This window comes from Aquarana catesbeiana, linkage group LG03 (genome assembly GCF_042186555.1).
Source record: "Aquarana catesbeiana isolate 2022-GZ linkage group LG03, ASM4218655v1, whole genome shotgun sequence".
NCBI classification, from domain to species: domain Eukaryota; kingdom Metazoa; phylum Chordata; class Amphibia; order Anura; family Ranidae; genus Aquarana; species Aquarana catesbeiana.
The window spans coordinates 55101865-55125835 of NC_133326.1; the positions used below are offsets into that span (position 1 = coordinate 55101865).

General features: G+C 42.2%; 1 protein-coding gene across 1 annotated transcript in view; it reads left to right on the forward strand.

Moving 5' to 3' along the window:
• Positions 1–23971, forward strand: part of IQGAP1 (IQ motif containing GTPase activating protein 1) — a 256627-nt gene that overhangs the window by 203458 nt on the left and 29198 nt on the right. The window contains exons 24-30 of the mRNA XM_073618560.1: positions 1753–1908; positions 3669–3832; positions 7554–7778; positions 9803–9943; positions 12288–12372; positions 18005–18237; positions 22108–22240. Coding sequence (XP_073474661.1) covers positions 1753–1908; positions 3669–3832; positions 7554–7778; positions 9803–9943; positions 12288–12372; positions 18005–18237; positions 22108–22240 — 1137 coding nt within the window. The remainder of the gene's footprint in view (positions 1–1752; positions 1909–3668; positions 3833–7553; positions 7779–9802; positions 9944–12287; positions 12373–18004; positions 18238–22107; positions 22241–23971) is intronic.

Here is a 23971-nt window from a genome sequence, read left to right on the forward strand (position 1 = left end):
TAACCACTTCAGTCCTGGAAGGATTTGCCCCCTTAATGACCAGGCCATTTTTTGCTATACGGCACTGCGTCGCTTTAACTGACAATTGCACGGTTGTACCCAAACAAAATTGACGTCCTTTTTTTTTTTACCCACAAATAGAGCTTTCTTTTTGGTGGTTTTTATTTTTTGCGCTATAAACAAAAAAAGACTGACAATTTAAAAAAAAAATTAAATTTTTTTTTTTTTTTTTTACTTTCTGCTATAATCCATATCCAAAAAAAAATATATAAAAAAAATAGTTTATTCTTTAGTTTCGGCCGATATGTATTCTTCTACATATTTTTGGTAAAAAAAAATTGCAGTAGGCGTATATTAAATGGTTTGCGCAAAAGTTATCATGTCTACAAACTACGGGATAGATTTAGGAACTTTTATTTTTATTTTATTGTTTTTACTAGTAACTAGTTACTGCGATTTTTAGCGAGATTGCGACGGACAAATCTGACCTCAAATGACACTTTTTGGGGACCAGTGACATTACATTGATCAGTGCTATAAAAATGCACTGATCAATACATAAATGACACTGGCAGGGAAGGAGTTAACACTAGGGGCCGATCAAGTGGTTAAGTGTGTTCCCTGGGTGTGTTCTAACTGTAGGGGGATGGGTTTACTGGGACATGACAGGGATCACTGTTCCTGATCACTGGGAACAGCAGATCTCTGACATGTCATCTGGCAGAACGGGGAATCGCCTTGTTTACATTTCCCTGTTCTGCCTCTAAACACAGTGATCGCGGGTCGCCGGCGGACATAGAGTCCGCGGGACTGCTCCCATGGCGTGCCTGCTGTCCTCCTTCCACTGACCTATGTACAGGTACATCGGTTCACGCAGGAGAGCCTACCTGCCGCAGTAAATGTATGTGAGCAGGTCAGTAAACGGTTACCTTTCTTTTTTCAATCCGCAGGACTGTAACATTCTGTAAAATTCAATGCAATATGACAATCTGGAGGCATTCTGTACACCACTGGTGTACAGAACACCCGCAGAAATATAATTTCCTGCTTGTATGATTGGCTCACTGATTTTTCCCAGAAGTCTGCACTAAGTAATTTTTTGGGTACCTCTGCCATTGGAATTTTAATTTTGGTGGTATACTCCCTAAGGATTAAGAACTTCTAAAGGGATGCAGAACCTGCAGCTTTTTTCATTGGAACACTGAGATTACACCAGATGATTATAATGAACCAGACCCTCCCATTCACAATCAGTATCCAAAGGACATGATTAAACAAAACACAGAGCAAATATCAGAGCAATAAAAAGGCAATGAACTGCTACAAAATGTGTTAAAATCCCAGCAATGTACGTTGATCACCCCAAGGAAATTATTTTTTTTCTCAACAAAGCTGGAGTTACTCTTTAAATTGATGCTGTGTGATAAAAGCATTGAGGGTTTCTTGTGAAAATCAGGCTATAAAGAACTGAATAGCTTGTTGTTAAAAGGGTACTTATAAAGAATGGCAATGCTTGATACTGCACTTGGAGAGCTCTCTCTACCTGTAGGAATAAGCTTTTCTCTGCACCTGTACATTGTAATACATTATATGGTGAGTAATACAGAGTTCACAATGGGGTTCAAGTGTTGTGCCATTGAATGCAGGAAATACAAACCACTTACTGCTTGTCTTGGTGGGAAACCTACCCCCCTGTGGTCACCACGTAGGCAGGGATCGCATGTTTAAAATACTGTCTATTCTTCTTTGCAGGATGTTGTCTCCCATAGTAAGAAGTTAACTAAGAAGAACAAGGAGCAGCTGTCTGATATGATGGCATTAAACAAGCAGAAGGGAGGCTTGAAGGCACTCAGCAAAGAGAAAAGAGAGAAGCTGGAAGCTTACCAGCATCTCTTCTATTTACTGCAGGTAAAGGAATGGTGAACAATGTGCTGTTCTGTCTGGTTGTAAAAAGAATAGACAAATGCTTTATTTTTCACATCTAAACCTGCCTATCAATAATTAGATGATACCATTCTGCTCTTAGTCTACATTCCCACTAGTGTGACTCCAAAGTCACACGTTTTAGAGTGCGACTTTGATTCAACTTTACACTTACATAGTTACATAGTAGGTGAGGTTGAAAAAAGACACAAGTCCATCAAGTCCAACCTATGTGTGTGATTATATGTCAGTATTTCATTGTATATCCCTGTATGTTGTGGTCATTCAGGTGCTTATCTAATAGTTTCTTGAAACTATCAATGCCCCCCACTGAGACCACCGCCTGTGGAAGGGAATTCCACATCCTTGCTGCTCTTACAGTAAAGAACCCTCTACGTAGTTTAAGGTTAAACCTCTTTTCTTCTAATTTTAATGAGTGGCAACGAGTCTTTTTAAACTCTCTTCTGCAAAAAAGTTTTATCCCTATTGTGGGGTCACCAGTACAGTATTTGTATATTGAAATCATATCCCCTCTCAAGCGTCTCTTCTCTCCAGAGAGAATAAGTTCAGTGCTCGCAACCTTTCCTCATAACTAAGATCCTCCAGACACTTTATTAGTTTTGTTGCCCTTCTCTGTAGTGGCTCCATTTCCAGTACATCCTTCCTGAGGACTAGTGCCCAGAACTGGACAGCATACTCTAGGTGCGGCCGGACCAGAGTCTTGTAGAGTTGGAGAATGATTGTTTTATCTCTGGAGTTGATCCCCTTTTTAATGCATGCCAATATTCTGTTTGCTTTGTTAGCAGCAGCCACTGCTTTGGATCAACATTCTTTGGATCAAAGCCGCATCAAGGTAGTGCAGGCACCCTTTTCAAAGTCACTGCAACTTTAAGTCGCACCGATTTGCACAGGTGCCATTGAAATCAATGAGCTGTGACTTGTCTTGCAACTTTATGTCCAAGTAGTGCACTTTGTGTGCACTTGTGGAAACGGAGCCTTAATATCAGTAGTAGTTAAATACCTTTTGTAGAAGTCTTAATAAATCAAGTCTAATGAAACTAGGCTGTTGCCACTGGCTAGGTTCCTTCCACATGGTCTGTCCCGCTGTAGTGTGTCCCTCCCAGTACTTTAGTGCACCCAGGAGGGACAGGTGCAGCATCGAGCCCCTTGAAAAGGGCCCCTACTTTGCATTTTTTAAATAAAAATTTTTATATTAAAAAAAAAAAAAAAAAAGGGTTCATTATAGAGAAACTACCATACAGTTAAAGCGGAGTTCCACCCAAAAGTGGAAATTCCGCTTATCTGATTCCTCTCCGGTGTCATATTTGGCACCTTTGGGGGGGGGGGGGGAGTGGGTACCTGTTTTTGTCAGGTACCCTGTCCCCACTTGTTGGACCTCGCTGCGGGGAGGTCCGTCAGAAGTTTGGCCCTCCTCCTTCCCCTGCTGCCGGGCCAGTAAGAGAGCACAGCACACTTTGCGCATGCGCAGTAGGGACCGGACTGTGAAGCCGCAAAGCTTCACTGCCAGTTCCCCTTATCGGCAATGGCGAAGGCTGGGGTGCCGACATCGCTGGATTCCAGGACAGGTAAGTGTCCAGATATTAAAAGCGGAACTCTGCTTTAAAAAACTTGAGAATCAATGTTTTTCCACTTCAATTAAGCACCAGCACCAGTCAGTATCTAGTTGTACTGATAACTTGATATTGCATTTTTTAATTCAATCTCAAACTTTTCTCTTTCTGCAGACTAATCCAACCTACTTGGCAAAACTGATTTTCCAAATGCCCCAGAATAAGTCTACCAAATTCATGGACTCTGTTATTTTTACTCTCTATAATTACGCATCCAATCAAAGAGAAGAATATCTGCTATTGCGCCTCTTCAAGACCGCCCTCCAGGAGGAGATAAAGTAGGTGTTTCCTTCTGTATAAATGCAAACGTCATGCTCCTAATCCACCCTTCAAAATTAATCTGATAAAAACAAATAATAGCTGCTACAATTAATCCTTAAACACAACTTGAAATAAAAAAAAATAAAAGCTTTTAGGACTCAAAAATAATACCCCAAGTGTACAAAGTAACACAAAAGTATATATATTAGTCCTCCTGTCAAAAGAGATAAGTACAAAATGTTTATCTAAAAATCACAACCTATGGTAAAATATCTCAAAAGTGATTTGTATGTTTCTGTACAGCAAAAAGTGACACATCCTAGAAATGCCATAATGCGAGTTATTTAAAGCTAATATAGATATTAACCTCTTTTTGTGAAGGCAATCGGCATACGTGTGGTAGCTGAGCAGGTGAGCCTTAATGTCCAGTCGCTACATATATGCACTGCTGTTTTGTTGCCCAGAACTGTGACTGAGCTGTCACCAACAGCTCACGGTCATTACAAACGATCAGAAGCTGGTAGGATTGGCTCCTTATGACGTCAGCTCTGTACAGCCAGGCACAGTGCTGCATGATTGGGAACCTCTCTTACCATCCTTAGGCACCACAGGCCATTTAAAGCAGTGGCTCCCACCGGTGCAAAGGGGTTTCTGTCTAAGACAACTGCAGTGAAATGTCCTAAAACTCGAGAAACAAAAACACAAACCACCTTAAAGGAAAAAAACATTAGTTTGTACCACGCTCTCTAGTGAAGATCAAAACCATAAACATAGAGCATAAACCTATGCAAACCAATGAATATGATACAGTGAAAATATTATCTTTATCGGGGGTCAGAAACCTGTAGATCGCAGACAGGTGACTGGTAGATCGCGGTCTGGGCTTACTGACCCCCATTTCAGAGCATTAAACAGAGCGCAATGTAGAGGGACTACTTGTAAAGTTGAAGCTGTAGTAGGGAGCAAGAGCCATATAAGTCGGTGCCTCCTCTGTAGTGCCAGCTCTTGTCCCATGCGGAGTGATACCAACTACATTCCATCTTAGGAGGCGATATGTTGCCTCCTCACCAACTGATTTAAACCTGTGTCTGCAACACAGTAGTACGGCAATTAGAGGATTAAATCCAGAAAAGTCAAAGATCACTAAGCACAATGTCTCCTCCTCGCACCTATGTTGTTCAGGTAGATCTCCACCTCTTTAAGGTTGCCTACCCCTGATCTATATGTAATGTCCATACACCACCACCAGACGTGTGAAATCTTCTTAAATCATCCGCACACTTGAATGTGAAAAATGAAATGGGCCTTTATCCACCAGCCCCTAGGCAAACATCCTACTCACCAAACGTACATGACACCCATCACAGGTAGTCATAATGGAGCAGAAGTAATCCTCCAAGGAAATGGAAACTACCCACAGAGATGCACACCCACCGCGCAAGGATAAGATATGCCACATATATCAGTAAGAAGAAAAAAGGCTTCCTATAGTGCAGTTTGATCATTTCCATCACACACTATAGAATAACACTTACAATGTTGTCGATCAATAAGAGACCATAAAAACAAGCAGGGACGCCGATCGGGTTCCACCTGCGTTCCCAAAGATGGCGGAAGTGACATGTCCATATGGGCTATCTCCCGTTCCTTGGAGGATTACGTCTGCTCTATATTCCTATTATGACTACCTGTGATGGGTGTCATGTACGTTTGGTGAGTAGGATATTTGCTTAGGGGCTGGTGGCAGAAGGCACATTTCGCTTTTCACAGTCAAGTGTGCGGCTGATTTAAGATTTCACTTTCACTGCATTGGCGACATCTGGTGGTGGTATATGGACATTACATATAGATAATATTTTCATTGTATCCTATTCAATGGTTTGTTTATGTGTATATGGTTTATGGTTTTGATCTTCACTAGGAGCGGGGTATAACTAATATTTTTTCATGTATGACTTGGGCTATTGAGGCTCACTACAGGCTGCTTCATGTTCAAATCCCTTATATTATACACTTCTTCAGGTTGATCCAGAGTGCACAGGTTGAGGGCCACTGTCCCAATACCCTTTTTTTTTTTTTTTTTTTTTTTTTTTTTTTTTTCTACAAACCTTCTTGCTTCCACTTTATTCAGATGTGTGCAACTATCCCTCTGTCTCAAACTGGACTATAGCTCACCACCTGTGCCACCTTTCTATCACAGAAAGGTATTTTTTATTTATGGATCTATTCCTTCTCCATGGGATCTTCTAATAAAATACATGACAGGAGGGTTTTCACCTTAATGCGTAGAATGCATTAAGGTGAAAAACAGCGAAGGTTTACAACCCCTTTACAACATAGAAACATAGAACATATAGTTGTGGCGTATAGTACAATCACACCGAATAATATAGCCAAAGTTGCAACATGTGTATGAGTCTTTGTGACATTTCAATAATGTTTGTTTAAAAAAAAAAGGGGGGAACAATGCTGTGATCCAGCCAGACCGCATAGCCCACCATAGCCTCTGCCTTATAACTCAGCAGCTGGTGTGAAATGGACCCTTATAGGTGTCGTCTCTTAAGCCCCGGTTCACACAGGGGTGGCACGACTTGCAGGTCGCCTCACTGACTGCACATGACTTCCACAGCGATTTGCAAAATAACTTCTGTATAGAAGTCTATGCAAGTTGCCTCAAGTCGCCCCCAAAGTAGTACAGGAACCTTTTTCTAAGTCGGAGCGACTTGCGTCACTCCTATTAGAACGGTTCCATAGTACAGAATGGGAGGTGACTTGTCAGGCGGCTAGGTCGCCTGACAAGTCACCCCTGTGTGGACCGGCAATAAATGTATCTGAATTTTCTTGCTCAATATTGTTTAGGTGCGTACACCATCATTGGAGTACCCATGTTTCTCCAATGAGGAATGAAAACCAGTAGAGGTTTTAAAGTCTTCTCTACTTTAATAAAAGCGTGACTATACATAAATGTTAGTTTTCTGTAGTTCAGAGTGGGTATGTGTAGAACACCTAGAGCCATTTCAAGGTTAGTGTGTTGCGCTTGTGGAAGGCTGTATTTAAAGTGACATTAAAGTCTTAAAGGTTAAGTTCACCTTTTAAAAAATAATTAAATAAATGCACATTTTTTTGCAGGTAAAAAAAATTTGTATTTACTATTTTTTTTTTTTTTTTCTTAGCAAACAAATCGCAGGTGCAGTGTCAGTCTCCTGCAGACTGTGAATGTAGCCGTCTGTCCGTACCTCCAATATGGGCAGGCAGTTACTTCAGTCCAGGAAACTCAATGGACTACAAGAGCACTCACCAGCTCCTTCGAAGTTCAAAGAGAACTACAAGCTGACAGCAGCAAAGGCTGATGGTACTTGTATGTTCAATTCACAGAAATGAATGACGTAGCCGCATGGGCGGAGCCTCGAATGGCGTTGTTTTATTCACATTGTGACGGGTGCGGGAGAAGATCCCCGGCCCACTGTCACGGGGGGGAGGGGGGAATGGGAGGAGAGCTGCAGGATCGGGAACATGTTCCAACCTAAAAACGTGTTCCCATCGGTGAACTCCTCTTTTAATATCATCTCTGAAAAGCAATCTGTGTTTGGCTTGCGGCACAACCCCATTGAATTGACTGGGCAAGTTTAACAAGCCTGTCAACTAGAATTGTGAAAAAGATCATTTATAAAGATAATCATTTATAAAGATAATTTTTACTTAAAGGAATACCCATTTTTATTTATTTATTTTTTTCAGATCTAAAGTGGACATGATTCAAGAAATAGTCACAGGAAACCCCACTGTTATCAAGATGGTGGTGAGTTTTAACCGAGGGGCTCGTGGCCAGAATGCTTTAAGGCAGATACTGTCACCAGTAGTGAAGGAGATCATGGATGACAAAACTCTCAACATCAAAACTGATCCTGTGGACATTTACAAGTCATGGGTCAACCAGATGGAATCTCAGACTGGAGAAGCCAGGTGATAATCTTAACACTGCATGCAGGCATCATATTATCTATATTCCGATCATGACCTGCTCATGTTTTTATGGTGGTATGTATGCTGCTGTGGGCTTCATTCAAAGGGAATTTGTCACAAAGCAAAACAGCTGTGTGAGAAGATTTTGATAGTAGAGGGCATTGTAGTAAAAACCTGTCCTCTAAGCCAGTGGTCATCAACCCTGTCCTCAGGATCCACTAACAGGCCAGGTTTGCAAGATAACTGAAATACATCACAGGTGATATCATTTGCTGATTAGTGATTGCAGTATTCTAGTCTGCATCAAACCTGGCCTGTCAGACCCCATTCACACAGGGACGACTTGTCAGGCGACCTAGTCGCCTGACAAGTCGCCTCCCGTTCTGTACTATGGAGCCGTTCTAAGGGGAGCGACGCAAGTCGCTCCGACTTAGAAAAAGGTTCCTGTACGACTTCGGGGGCGACTTGGGGCGACTTGCATAGACTTCTATGCAGAAGTCGTTTTGCAAGTCGCCCGGGCATTCGTTTGCAGGTCGCCTCGCTGAGGCGACCTGCAAGTCGTGTTGCCCCTGGCACTTGAATGAGTTGGGTAAATTGGTGACATGGAGTGAATTTTGCTTTGTGACCATCTCTGTAGTATGGGATGCAGCAACACATAAACCATCATCTACAAAAGACTTCAAATAGCATTTTTCTGACTGTCGCCTCTGAGATACAGCACAGTCTTCTCCATTGTCTAAGATCATTCAAGTGTTTGTATAGTCAAAACTATTTTTTTGTTTTTGTTTTGGATAGCGTAGAAAAGGGTTAAAATATAAGTGTGTTTTTACCCTCTGTGTCATAATAGAGAGATTATCCTTCAAGTTCCTGTGCCGGAAATGCCATGCTCATGTTATGTTCCCCATAATGTAATCTGCTGTGTGTAACATGCCCTGCTCCCACGTAAGGTGCCCTGCCCCCACGTAACGTGTCCTGCTCCCATGTATTTCAGGGGTTCCCCGAGATCTCAGACTTTTTGCTATTGGTTCCTCCAAGGTAAAAAAGGTTGAGAAACCCTGTCTTAGAGCATTGAATCTCCATTGAAAAACGTATTCTTCCCTCCTGTTCTACTGACAGCTGTAACATTTTGGATTTCCTATAATTTTTCAGTGACCGAGAGTGGACCCTTTCCATTGAGGAATAAAAACCACCCTTCTCTACTCTACCCAAAAATAAAAACAAATTTGGCTATACATAAATATAAATTTTTCTGTAGTTTGAAGTGGGTATATGTAGAACAACCTAGAGCCATTTCGAGGTTAGCGTGTTGCCCTTGCAGAAGGCTGTATTTAAAGTGACATTAAAGCCTTAATACCTTCTCTGAAATGCGATCTGTGTTTGGCTGTTTGGCTAGTGGTGGCAGCACAACCCCATTGACTTGAATGGGCAAGTTTAACAGGTGATTCTGCCTGTCAACTCGACTTGCTGTGTTATGTTTGCCACAACATGTGAATAGACCCCTCCAGATGGTATAGTAGGCTTTCGATGGGCAGTCAGGGAATGGTAAAACCATAGCTCTACCACCTGTTTTTCCTTCCTGTTTTAAAGAAGCCTTAATATCACTTTATTTCTGCGAAGAAGTATATGAAAGATGTGCTGATGGATCTTAGCTGGTGCCAGTGACTACTGAAAAAGGTGGATGCTTGGTCGCATATATGGATAAAATAATGTACAGGGAATGTTTCCCTGGTTATCGGAAATGTAGGTTTTTAATAATAGTGAAGTATTTAATAATACATGCTAGAGCAACATGATATAAACAGAGAAAGAGGAATGTCATTGACCTTAAAGTGGAACTAAAGGGGGTTAATACTCACCTTTCCAATGGTCTTCGGCCATCTTCACTGGTGACCTTATTCCTATCCAGGTTGTGGTGTAAATTCTTCTTTCCATTGAGCAAACTATATCCAGCTTGTGTTCCAGTTGGCTTTAGCATTGCCATAGTTCGGATGCATTATCTAACACTGACATACTTTACCGTCCAGCAAACTGCCATATGATGTCACACCAGAGCAAGCAATGTCACATGAGGAGGTCAGGACCAGACTTGATTCTTCCATCAAAAACATGCGATCCGTGACCGACAAGTTCTTGTCTGCCATCGTCAGCTCAGTTGATAAGATCCCGTAAGTATGGTTGCTGGTCATTGTTTTTAGAAAAAAGTATTGCCCTGTTAACCAGGAATAAAGGCTCAGGTTAAATAAAAAAGTCCTAAATGATTGTAAAGTGACACCTTTTAATGTGTAACTGCAATATTTCATGACACTAGGCTCCTCCTGTGAGCATTAATAGATGAAGAGGCAGCATTAAAAAAAAAAATTTGAAGCGCTATTCATTCTGTGAAACTGCGTGTACATTAATTTTGTAAAAATGAATGGTTAGACTATTTTCTCTCCAGGTTGAATGTTTTTGAATTGTACATAATAGAATAGAACAGGATAATAAATACCGCGTAATGAATATATAAATATGTGCAACGCTGTATATAAAACAATTACCAAACATATAAGAATAAAGAAAGTGTAGATTCTTCACAATAAAGCTCATGTGACACAAACTGTGAATATAAAAATCGGAGCTCCAAAACTTCAAGTGGAGTCTTTCGTTTATGTGAACACTTCCAGCCAATACTACCACGCCAACTGTATATGAATCTGCTCATCTTTGTATTGACTTCCAAATTATATGACATCTAATCAAACAAAAAAGATAAATCTGATGGGATGATGGTAAATGCCTCCAACCTCACGGAAGATCACACTGCCACTCCACTACCATCCAGGGGTTTTAGTCCACATCAAATATCCCTCAAAGCAGTAAAAGAAAATGTATTGCTTTCCATTTAAAAACTCTTTATTAATAAAAACACTCAATATGCTCACATAAAACGAGAAAATGATCATCCAGACAATATTGCAATGTACCAGTCTCCTTAAAGATTGGAACCAAATACAGCCAATGATTAGATCGGGATAGTGCCGCTCATCTCACCGATACTTAGCAGCTCCAGTAAAGGACATGATAACGTCACGTGGCAAGCTGCTCCCTTACGCGTTGCGTCCCTGGGCAGGGACGGCAACAGAGTGGTGGTGTTTAGGACTGTTGCGTGGTGACAGTTTATTTTTACAATACTGCGTAATGGCCACTAGATCGCAGCAAAATAACTATTTCTTGCATTTGTCCGCTCCAATTAGTGCAATGTTGGGATATTTTTCTGATTTTGGTATAATTGCAAAACATTCAACCTAAAAAGAAAATAACCTAATATTTGATTTCACGCCCCGATTTGCACATAATGAATATACATGCAGTGTCACAGAACGAATAACTGCAAATTTTTTTTATAAATATACCCCAAAGTATAAACACATTGTAAACACTAATTTATACTGTTTGGTTTGTGGTACCTCACTAAGTCCAGACTTTTCACTTGAACAGTATTAGATGATACAATCCCAATAATAGGACGTTAGTAATAATCTAATTACAGTAAAACCTTGGACTGCAAGCATAATTCATTCCCGGAAACATGCTTATAATCCAAAGCACTTGTATGTCAAAGCAAATTTCCCCATAAGAAATAATGGAAACTCAAATGATTAATTTCATAACCATTTATTCAGAAGTCCTTCAGTTTATAGTCCATATAAAAAGATTATAGCAATTTGACCAGGTTGTGTAACTATAAAATGTCCATCCACAAATGGAATCCTCTACAAGGAGGTTAGAAGCAAAATCCATCAGGAGCTACAGAGTATAAAAGAGAAGAGAGGCGCCTCTCAGTGTAGCAATATGGTTACATTTAATGAAGGTAGAACATTTAGCAACTCACATGGTTGATTAAAACAGACACATCTAAGTATGCAGGCATCCGGGGTAAAGCTGCCCACATAGACCGTCTTCCGCACCGCCGGCTCTCACTGCTGTCAGTCTGCAATCATGACCGGGAAGACTACCCTGCAGTAGAGGGATTTGAAAGCGAGGCGCGCAGAGTGGAAGAGATGACGTCAGTGGCGGTGCGGAGGATGGTTTATGCGGACAGCTTTACCCCGGATGCCTGCATACTTAGATGTGCCTGTTTTAATCATCAACCATGTGAGTTGCTAAATGTCGTACCTTCATTAAATGTAACCATATTGCTACACTTAGAGGCGCCTCTCTTCTCTTTTATACTCAGTTGTGATGTGACGCTACTTGTATATCAATACTTCGCTCGTTAATCAAGTCAAAATTTATTTAAAAATTTTGCTTGTCTTGCAAAACACTCTCAAACCAAGTTACGCTCAAACCAAGGTTTTACTGTATAGTCCTAATCACTGAAAGTGTCTGATTAAAGAACTAGCTGTTTTGTCCATGGAAAGCAGCATTTGTCCAGGACACATTAGATACAGTACACTATTTATTTTAAGGCCTTGTAATCTCTAGTTTGGGACCATTATTCTTTTATCGTTTTTATTACATGTCTTCCAGTTATGGCATGCGTTACATTGCAAAGGTCCTGAAAGATACACTTCATGAGAAGTTTCCAGATGCTGGAGAGGACGAGCTGCTCAAGGTCAGTCTTTTTTTTTGGTTAAACCATAAATTGTAACAAATGGGCTTTACTTATGATAATGCTTATGTTCCCCTCAATACGGTTCTCACATGTGAAGGATGGGAAAATTTCAGTCGTTTCAATTCAGTTGGTCAGATATTGGCCCTTAATTTTCTGACCTGTAACTAAAGAGCAACTCCATTTGTATTCCCTCTAGTTTTCATACATGAAAAGCGAAACGCAAGCCTATGGAAATGAACCCTCCCCCTTCATACATATTTAATATTTTTATATAATTGAATAATTATATGAGTATGTATTTTTTGTAATTATATATACATGTGCGTGTGTTTATCAAAACCATGAAACAAAGGAAACTGTTGGGGTAGGTTGACTAATTCCAATTGTTGCAGTGTGTTGATGGATAGTATAAGTGGCAGGGGCCAAAAACTTGGAAGAAATAATCCCCCATGGGTACAATATACTTATCCTGGAGGTTTTGAGTCAATTTTTAATAAATCTTGGAGCAGCTAGAGACTGTTTAGATCAGGGGTCTTTAAACTATGGCCCTCCAGTTGTTCAAGAACTACAATTCCCATCATGCCTAGTCATGTCTGTGAATGTCAGAGTTTTACAATGCCTTATGGGACGTGTAGTTCCGCAACAGCTGGAGGGTCATAGTTTGAAGATCTCTGGTTTAGGTAATTCCGCCAAAATGCATAATAGTAAACCACAAAAATGAAGTTAGCTTCTGCATATCTTAAAGGAGTTGTAGAGTCAGAAGTTTTTTCATCTTCATGCATATGTATGAAGATAAAAAAACTTCTGTGTGCAGCAGCCACCCCTAATACTTACCTGAGCCCCATCTCTGTCCAGCGATGTCCACAAATCTCTCGGCCGTCCGAGACTCTCCCTCCTGATTGGCTGAGACACAGCAGCCGCGCCATTGGCTTCCGCTGCTATCAAAGTCAGCCAGCCAATCAGGAGAGAGAGGGGCCGCAGCTCCGTGTCTGAATGGACACAGGGAGCTGTGACTCAGCTTGGGTGGCCCCATAGCAAGCTGCTTGCTGTGGGGGCACTCGACAGGAGGGAGGGGCCAGGAGCACAGAAGAGGGACCCAAGAAGAGGAGGATCTGTGCTGCTCTGTGCAAAACCATTTCACAGAGCAGGTAAGTATAACATGTTTGTTATTTTTATTGAAAAAAACAACTCACTGTAACGCATCAAAAATGCATGTGTGGCAATGTGCATTTTCACATGCATTGTGTTGGTGTTATGTTGCATTTTTCTCATTGTTGGTATGTGTTTTCATGTCTGTTATGAAGCAACCAGTCTCCAGGAGGGTCAAAATACTAACAATATATTTTTTTTATATTTTTGTTTGCATTGCATTTCCCCAATTCACCTTGATGGGGGAATTGGGTCATTTTTTTCACTCATTTAGGGGTTGTCTTACTAACCAGTATAGTCTAAAGACTTGATGCCAAGAAATGTTGTATTGTGCCTTCAAGGAGAGGGGGGTCTGTATCAGATTTTCCAGATGGGCAAAGCTCTGTTTTCTATATGCATTGCCTCCAGTGTTGGCTAAAAAGGAATCTGACTTCAATCAAAACTTTCTATCATATGTAATAGAACTGAATCTCCTCTTTCTCATTTCCATTTTCTGTGGTGTAGAGCCCTCTGCTGGTCACACAGCATTGGTTCAGCTGCCGTAGACATAGTGCTTTATTTCCATGCTGTGCTTTGGGCTATGTACTCATGACGTTCAAGCTAGGCGTTTACTAAGCATCTTGTTACATAGTGTTCACGATTATCTTGTGGATGTGATTGTTACATTTCGCCATGGTTATTCATATGCTGCATGCAGTATTTTATGGTCATCAGAATCTATTAAAAGTCAAAAAAAGACTGCTGTGAGTGTCTAGTTTAAATGTTTAAGAGGGTTTTTCTTTCTTTTTTTTTTTTTTTTTTTACCCCAACAATTCTTGTGACTCTTAAAATATATAATATTAAGACTGCTTCCTACTACCCACAAACCTTTACTCAAAAGAAGATGTTTGCATTGAGTTGTATCACCTATTCAGTTAGTGGAGATATCAAAGTGCTCTGAAAAGGCTTAAAGTACATTACCACTTTTGCAGTCAAATTTGAGAAACTTCCCCTATATGTTTATGTTCCCAGTCACAAAACATACCTACAATTATTAATTATCACTGACAAAGATGGACATACTGAGTTTCCCATCAGTAACATAGAATGCAGACGCCCCTCTTCTAGATCTTTAAGGCTGGCTTCACACTAAGGCTGTTTTAAGGCGTTTTAGTGCTAGAAATAGCCTCTAAACAACGCCTGAAAACCGCCTCCCATTCATTTCAGTGTAACTTTTCACACTGGGGCGGTGTGCTTGTGGGACATTCTGAAAAGTCCTGCAAGCAGCATCCTTTGGGTGGTACGGCGCTTCCGAAACGCCCTGTCTATTGAAACGAATGGGCAGCGCTTCCAAAGCGCCTGAAAACGATTTGAAAGCGCCGCAACATGGGCACTTTTAACCCCTTCTTCGGCCACTAGCTTGGGGTTTAAAGCGCCCCACTAGTGGCCGAAAAGCGCCGCTAAAACGAGCAGCGCTAACGCTCGGCGGCCCCAGTGTGAAAGTAGCCTAACTCTCCTAAATCCTTAGTGGTCGAATCTAGTTTACAACTAATAATGAAACCTGCCGTACAAAGGGTGTTCATTTATGGTAAACATTTACGTAAAATTACAGGCTAAAGCCTAAATATTTTTAAAATGCTCCCTCCCCTCTCCTAACACCGATTTTGACTAGATGACTATATACATACTTATTTTCAGCCTGCTCCAGTCCATCATCCGGTGTCAGATAGCAGCGGCTGCATGGGAGAGGAGGAGATGCCAACAATGGATGAGCCATGGGAGCCTATGGGTGACATCACCACTCCCAGTAATTCCAGCTATTGTCGAGTGCTCCCTCCTCTCCCCTGCAGCCACCACTGGTTGACACAGGGGATCACTTGACCAGAGTGGGCTCAAAATAGCTAAGTATATACCACTTGCTGAACACCTGCAAAGCACTGTAAGCTTAGAAGAGTCATTGAAGAGACCTGATATTGAACGTCCATGAGTACCCAGCCTTATACTTGACATGCTGTTTATTTTCTGCTATCTGCTCTGTATCTGAATGCTGCTCTCTTTTCTGTTCTTCTAGCTCTGCTTATCTGCACTGAGACATCAGTAATATTCTAGCTCTGAAGGTGATTTCTTTTTGTTTTTCCTTATCTGATATTCTGTAAGATTTGCAGAAATAGTTCGGATTGCCTGTTTTCACTCCATAAAAAACTCTTTCAGCAGTGCTGAACTAAACTGGTAAGCTTCAGAACAGCACTGAGACCTGTCCTCCGTGCTGAGCTGCTTTTTGATGTGTGTGCATCCACCTCGGATCTGCACGCAGGCAGCCCATAGAATTGAATGCAGGAGCAGCGGCTGCAATGGGCGCAGATGCATCTCAAAATTTGACGTGCGGACAGGAAGGGGTGCACGGATCTGAACACACAGGGAAGGTTTATTAAAACCAGAGCATGCAGAATCTGGTGCAGCTGTGCATAGCAACCAATCTGCTTCTATCTTGACAATAAGGTTCCATTCACACTTGTACGACTCCAAAGTTGCATTGACTTTGGAGTGCAACTTTGGACCGGTGTGACTTGGATACGACTTTGGATTTGACCAGTGACAACTTTTGCACAACTGTTGCATTGTATAAGATTCAGGTACAACTTTCATGCAACTTTTAAGGGTTAACATGGACGTCTATGGCCCTCAAGTTGCATGAAAGTCAGACCAAAGTACTGCATGAACTACTTTGAAGGCACTGCAACTTTAAGTTGCACATATATGAATGGTTATCTTTGGAAAACATGGGGAACGACTTGCCATGCAACTTTGATGTCCAAAGTTGCATGACAAGGCACACAAGTGTGAATGGAGCCTTAAACCTGGAAGCTGATTGGTTATAATGCTCAGCTGCAGCAGATTCTGTGTGCACCATTTTTAGTCAATCTCCTCCACTTTGTCTGCTTTCGGATCCATGCACCCGCTGCTGCCTGCATGTCAGAATTTTACACGCAACTGTATCCGTGCTGCTGCTGATCTACATCCAATTCTATGGGCTGCCTGCATTCAGCTCCGAGATGGGTGCAAACAGAGCACAGAGGATTGATCTCAGCATCCAACTGAATGAGCCCTTCTTTATACTGTGTATATGTTATATCTTTACATAAGAATATACAACCATTGTACAGTCTGTCTTTCTGCATTTAGCAAATTCCTGACACCCAGAGTTTACACGTAATATTAAATACATACAGAATTGTAATTGCATGCATTGAACTATATACCGTATTTATTGGCGTATAACACACACCCCAAGTTTAAGAGGGAAGTTTAAAGAAAAAAACTTTTAGGAGGGAAGTTTAAGGAAAAAACCTACATTTTAAATGCCCATCAATGCAGCCTTATCAGTGTCCATCTGCAGCCTTGTCCATCATTGCAGGATGATCAGTGTCCATGTGCAGCCTTGCCCAAAATTGCAGCATGATCTTTTAAATTATTGCACCGCCGAGATAGACTGAGCCGGATGTCCTGTGTATTCGGCTCCTCTTGGCTCGTCTCACAGTCCCGCCCCTTGGCCCGCCTCCTATGATGGACACAACACCAGGCCAATGGCGGGACTGGGTGTGACTGCGAGTGGAGCCGAGCCTAGCCGAGTACATAGTACACTTGGCTCTGTCTATTTCGGCGGCACTCGTTTCCTCCTTACCCACCGTGGTAGCAGTTCGGCGTATAACACGCACCCACGATTTTCCCCTGATTTTAAGGGGAAAAAAGTGCATGTTATATGCCAATAAATACGGTATATACTGTTCTTGTGATATGCATGCCTTGCATTTGCTTCCTACCATTTTATTTCAAGAAGAATTTGTCACAAATGGCCATTATCGATTCTGGATCATTCAGTATAACTGGCTATACACTTTTCAACAGGTTCCTCCATCCATGGTACAGATTATAGATTCAGAAATTCTGCTGTTGATAGGTCCTTTATTATTAGAGAACATACTTAAAGGTGCAGTAGGTCTAACCAGTACATATAGTTAACTGTAGGTCACGTGACCAGGGAATCCAACACAATATGGGCTTTTTTTGGATGTTGAGTTTTCAACACCCTTTATGCCTCATTTAGACATGTGATTGGGGGGTGGGGGGCAGTAAAAAGACACACTTGTCAATTGAAGGTGGTGCTTACATGCCGCAGTTGCGATGCTTCACGCCTGCAGCAAAAACTTGCCATCGTGTAGCATTTGGGCAGGCATTCGGACAAACTGGCAATTCTTTTGGTTGTGGCGCGTTTGAAAAAAACGAGGTAAAAACAGGAGACGAGGTGCGAATCAATCTTCAGAGGACCGGTAAATTTAGATCAGCACATCAAAATTTACCCTTAATGAGTAGCACGGAGCAGTGAATACACTTCATTACCAAAAGCACAACTACTTGTTCTAAAGTTTTTTGTTTTTTTTTCTTCCCGGGTGTTTTTAATGACAAAAAGTGCTGTATAGCTAACATACACTTTTCTTGTGTATAGATTGTAGGAAATCTGTTGTATTATCGCTATATGAACCCAGCTATTGTGGCCCCCGATGCCTTCGATATTATCGATTTATCTGCTGGAGGTCAGCTCACCACAGATCAGCGCCGAAACCTGGGGTCCATCGCCAAGATGCTTCAACATGCTGCGTCTAACAAGATGTTCTTAGGAGACAATGCCCATCTGAGTATCATCAATGAGTATCTCTCTCAGTCCTACCAGAAATTCAGGTAACTGAAAAAAAACATCTAGCGCACCATTTTTTTTTTTTTTTTAAATAAGGAATTTGCCCTTTTAGCTGATAGTAGTTGGTCACATTCAGCTGGATGTGTTCTGCAGTGTTAAAGACATTTCACAGCTCATCCAAGTGGCTTCTTCAGTTCTAAGGAGTATCAAGAACATGCCTCAGCATTATTTATAGCCACGTGGGTGACTGTCCCCTTAGTCCAATCATAATAATGTCATGCAATGTCCCGTGACACATTTCATGACATCATGACCATGCTACCATTATGACTATAAATGCTGGGGTATGTTCTTTATACTCATAAAGGATAAGCTCACCTTTTGCTACGTTACACCCCTATTCAGAGTGTAACATGTAACACATTACAGATGCACCGCTCCCCGCTCCCCCTTATCCCCCATTCTGACAGATAGCGGGGGATCTAAACCCCCCTTCACTAGCTATCACACTCTGCAACAAACGCGGTTGAGTGCTGTGGTAGTGCATTCATCCTACCTGTCAGTGTAACTGCCTGGCCATATCGGAAGTATGGCCAGACAGTTACACAGACAGTCTGCAGGACTGTAGCATTACACCCACAATCTGTGATCATGAGTGCAATGCTTTACCGGTTCATTACAAAAAAAAATTAGTGTATGTCTTTTTACATGCAAAAAAAGTATTATTTATTTTATAAAGGTGAACTTCTCCTTATAAAGTGGTAGTAAACTTCCGTACGCCAAAATCCGCTGACAGGCAGGGTTTTTTATAACAGAAGAGATCCTAGAGGTCTCCTCTATCATAAATGTCCCTTGTGCCTGTCTGCGTTAATGCGATCTGAGCCGTGCATGCGCAGCTTAGACCCACATTTACAGCAGGCTCGTGCACAGTCGCAGGAGTGACTTCACCCCAGGCCGGCCAATTAAGCGGCCAACGATTCCGAACCTGAAAAGAAGACCGAGTTAACATGGAAGCCACCGGGGATCGGGGGGAGCCGTGACAGCCCAGAGCTGGAGGGCTCCGTTTGTAGGCAAATCTCTTATAATGTACTAGTATGCGGTGCACACTAATATAATATGAAATAAACCTGTTAGGGGGGGCACGTTTTTTGTACGAAAACACATGAATAAGTAGTGAAATGTCTTCAATATATCATGTTATCAGGGTATCATGTTACTCATTTGCATAAATTATTGCATGTGGTAAATTAAATACAATTAAAAAAAAAAATAAAAATAACGATTATGCAGTATTTACCGAGGGAAACAAAAGTGCCGGTAAATATCGCATAAAAAGCTTCTTATGTCCAATTCACAAACAGACCAGAGAGTAAAAAAGCATGCGATATTTACCAACAGGATTTTGCTAGTGGTATCGCATGCAGAATTTGCCAAAAAACAGCCTGGGGGTCAGGAGACCCCCAGTCTGTTTTCTGACAAGTAGCTGGTTGCTAAGCAGCGGTCCGGGAAGCCGGCCGCCGCTTCCTTAACAACCGATGACTCCGCTGTCAGCGGGCTTCCCCCCTAATAGCTGATTGTAAAAAAAAGACCATTCAAAAGTATGAAAAAAAAAGTGTGTGTTCCCCCCAGTGCACGCCAATTTTTTTTTTTTTTTAAAACAGTGTGGGGTCCCCCCCCAAAATCCATACCAGACCCGTATCCGGGCATGCAGGTCGGCCCTGCTCCTGAACCTCACCAGGCCACATAGCCTCAACATGGGGGGGGGTTTGGAGCAGGGGGGGTTCCCACAACTGTGGCTGGTGGTTGTGGAGATCTACAGGCTTATCAGAATCTGGAAGCCCCCTTTAAGATTGGGGCCCCCACGTTCGCCCCCACCCCTTGCGAATGAGTATCGGGTACAAGTACCCCTATCCATTCACAAGAAAAAGTGTCACAAAGTAAAAAAAAACAGACAGTTTTTGACAAGTCCTTAATTTAAAAAAAAAAAATAGTGTTCCCCCCGATGTAAACTAATCGTCAATCACGATGCCCGTGCACCACCAGAACCCGAAAAAAAGAGCTTTGCTCCCATGGGCGGCTGGCAGCCGAATGCCTCCTTTTGCCGTTTGACAGTTCTTATATAGGTAAGGGGTGGGGCCACCTGGTGGTCCTGCCCCCATGTGGCATCACGGACTGGTGTATGTTGGGTCGATGACGTCACGAGGGGGCAGGGCCATCAGGTGATGTCACCAGGTGGCCCCGTCCTTACCTATATAAGAACTGTCAAACAGTGAAGGAGGCATTCGGCAGGCAGCTGTCCTTGGGAGCGGAGCTCTCTTTTTTTATTTATTTATTTATTTTGTGGGGGGGGGTTCCGGTGTTGCACGGGCGTCGTGATTGACGATGGATTTACATCAAGAGACACTATATTTTTTTTTTTTTTTCTTTTAAAGCATTTGTTAACCAAAAAAAAAAAAATCAACCTGTTCCTTTAAAGCATGTTATACAGCACAGTGCTTGTGCTGTGAAATGTGGCCCTTTGTATCACCTAAAAAACCTGGCTGATCTTGCAAGTTTCTGCCCTCCCCCCTGTAAACTGACCACGGTATATCATGGATGCTGAGCCCTGACACTGTGATCAGTTTACGTGCCTCCGTCAGCTGCCTCTATCTGCAGCTCTCCTGTATCTCCCTCTGTCCTCCTCCCCCCCTCTCCTCCCTGCCTGTCTGCTCCTGTGTCAGTGCCTTCCCCCTCCCCTCCTGCTACAAAAGTTACTTCAAATGTTTAATACCATTCTCTAATATTCCTTTGTGCCCCTGTGTCTGTGTTTTATAAAAATAAGAAGTTCTTTACCCTATCTCAGAGCGCCGCTTAGCACTTACGTGACTCGCCGCCTCTCTTCTCCCCGCCTCCTGACTGATGTCAGCGGGGGTTTCTCGGCCCTGCCCCCTGCAGCTGTCAGACAGGGAGAGCAGAGAGGCATGCAGGTCACATGAGCGGCATGCTGAGATAAGGTAAAGAACGGCGTATTTTTATAAAACACAGACACAGGGGCACATAGGATGATTAAACAGAGAGAATGGTATAAAGTGCATAAATCGGCTTAACAACCACTTTAATAAAGGACTTGTCAAAATCTGTGCCTGTGTTTTTTTTTTTTTACTTGTGACACTTTTTTGGTGAATGGGAATACCCGATACTCATTCACATGGGGGGGGGATCTGGGGGCCCCCTTCTTAAAGGGGGCTTCCAGGTTCCGATAAGCCCCCTGCCTGAGACCCCCACAACCACCGGCCATGGTTGTTGGAATGCGGCCCTTGTCCCCATCACCATGGGGACAAGGTGCTTTGGGGTAGGGGGTTTCAGAGATCGCTTGTCTCCCTCCCCTTTCCTGACCTGCCGGGCTGCATGCTCGGATAAGGGTCTGGTATGAATTTTTTTAATTTTGACGTGGGGTTCCCTTTTAAAATCCATGCCAGACCCGAAGGGCCTGGTATGCATTAGGGGGGGACACCATGCTGTTTTTTTTGGGTTTTTTTCATACTTTTTAATTGTCTGCTCTTTTTGTTGGTTTACATTCAGCTGTCAGCGGAGAACCCGCTGACAGCTGATGAGTCATCTGTTGTTAAGTTCGCGGTTTCCCGGCCCGCTCCTTACCAACCAGCTCAATGCCGTAAATTACCTCTAAATCAAAAAAAAAATCGCATTTGGTATTTAACGGTAAAGTCTTAGTGAATTGAACTTTCACGACTGATTTGTCGCATGTGATATTTTACTGCATTTTATTTGCCGTTATTTAACTCTTAGTGAATTGACCCCAATGAAAGATTACTGTAAATAAATGGTACCATGATTTTAATATAAATGATCTTTCAGTATATTTTCATCTGGTTGCTGCATACATTCTTGTAAGTCTGATCTGTACTTGCCCACAGACGGTTTTTCCAATCTGCCTGTGAAGTTTCAGAGCTGGAGGATAGGTTTAATGTGGATGAATATTCGGATCTGGTCACCCTTACTAAGCCAGTTATTTATATTTCTATTGGAGAGATTGTTAACACTCACACGGTAAGTCCCTGAATAACTGTCTATTAGGCTGATGAGAATGGCAGGGCCACTTTATAGCTCATTCACACAGGCGCAGAGCCCCGTGCAGCACGAAGAATCATTTGTTTATCCCTTTGGAGTAATATGAAGCTGTGTGCAGGCAGCCATTATAGGTGACGGTTGTATGGACGTGCCTGTATGAGCTGTGTAGGTGAGTCTTTACAGCCACTGCGTCTCCATTCAATTTAATCGGCTGCCTGACGCAGCTCCTTGCTACTCCTAAAAGCTTTACAAACTGTTCTTCACACTTTATGAGGCTCTGCGCCCGTGTGAATGAGTTATTTTTAGTTTTAAAGGAAAACTGAGAGAATTACTTGGAGGAATATGTCTGCTGCCACTGTTGACCTCTCCTGATAATGCTATCTGCATGGCTGCCATGCTGGGGTCATAGTTCTTCGGGTTAGGAGGTTTTTACTTGTTTACTGTATACTTGTTCAGGTCAGTGCCTCAAAGTATTGAAAGTTATAAACAAATATATACCGCGCTGTCTCAAAAAAAAAAAAAAAAAAAAAAAACTAAAGCAGCCAGCACAGCAGTGGATAAAGTTGCAAAAATGACAAATAGGGTGAAATGTGCAGCGCTTATGTGATCATATAAACCATGACAAATAATATTAGTACAGAAAACTTGAATAATAAATGATGTGCTCAAAAATACTCCAAGCAGTCCTCTATTATGACATGTGATGTCTATAAACAGAGTAACTGGACGTGTGATGTCCAAAAAAGAAAAAAGTCAGTGACAAGCTTCAGTCATGTGTGATGATAATCCTCAACCACATGTGGATATAATATAGTGACAGTCTTTAACTTCAAATAAGTATGATGTAATAACAGTTAATAGTGGGTCCACCACCAAAGACACCAGAAGCTGCTTACCAGAGGGATTGAACTCAAATAGGTGTACACCTAGTGAGTCAATCAAGCTTTGTGGTATAATATACCAAGGGGATCAGATGCTCTATCCAGATATGACCTCCAGATGGACCTCCGAACAAGTGTAAGGTATGGATGGACTCAGTAGATATAGGCAGTCAGCCCCATCATTAAAAGAAAGAGGAAGGCATATAGTGTAACTCCGTATGGAAATTTTAATACATAAAAAGCAAAGAAAATACACTCACGTGTTAAGCAGTAAAATCAAGCGCTTGTATAAAAGAAGACAGTGGTCTCAGCATATCCTTCCGACGCGTTTCGACTTAGAAGCCAGAGACAGCCAGGCAACTGACATTTTCAGAAGCAATGTAACTTCTGTTTTTCTCCAAGTACAGGTTACCTGTAATGGTGATGTTAGGGCTTTTTTATGGCATACAGCCATGCTTTTTTTCCGCCAAAAAACAGAATCTATTTTCACTGTGTGGCTGTGTAATTTGTCCCACTGGTTCAGTCATGCAACAGATTACAATGTAAACTTTCATTGTTTTTGTTCCTTGTTTAAAGTTAAAGGAGAAGTCCAGCCTGAGCTTTTTAGGCTGGGCTTCGTTTATGGGTCACAGGAGTGCAATTCGTTTTGCACTCCTGTGACCCGTTTTCAGCAGAGGGCGGTCTGAAGTCCGCTCTCCGCTGATGTCACTGCCATCAGTCCAGGCAGAGCGTCATCCCGACTTCCCAAGTCTGGATCCACCAGGTGCCTGGACTGCTGGCAGTCTCAGCGAGCCACTGAGACGGCCGATCCCCGCACCTCTACAGCTCA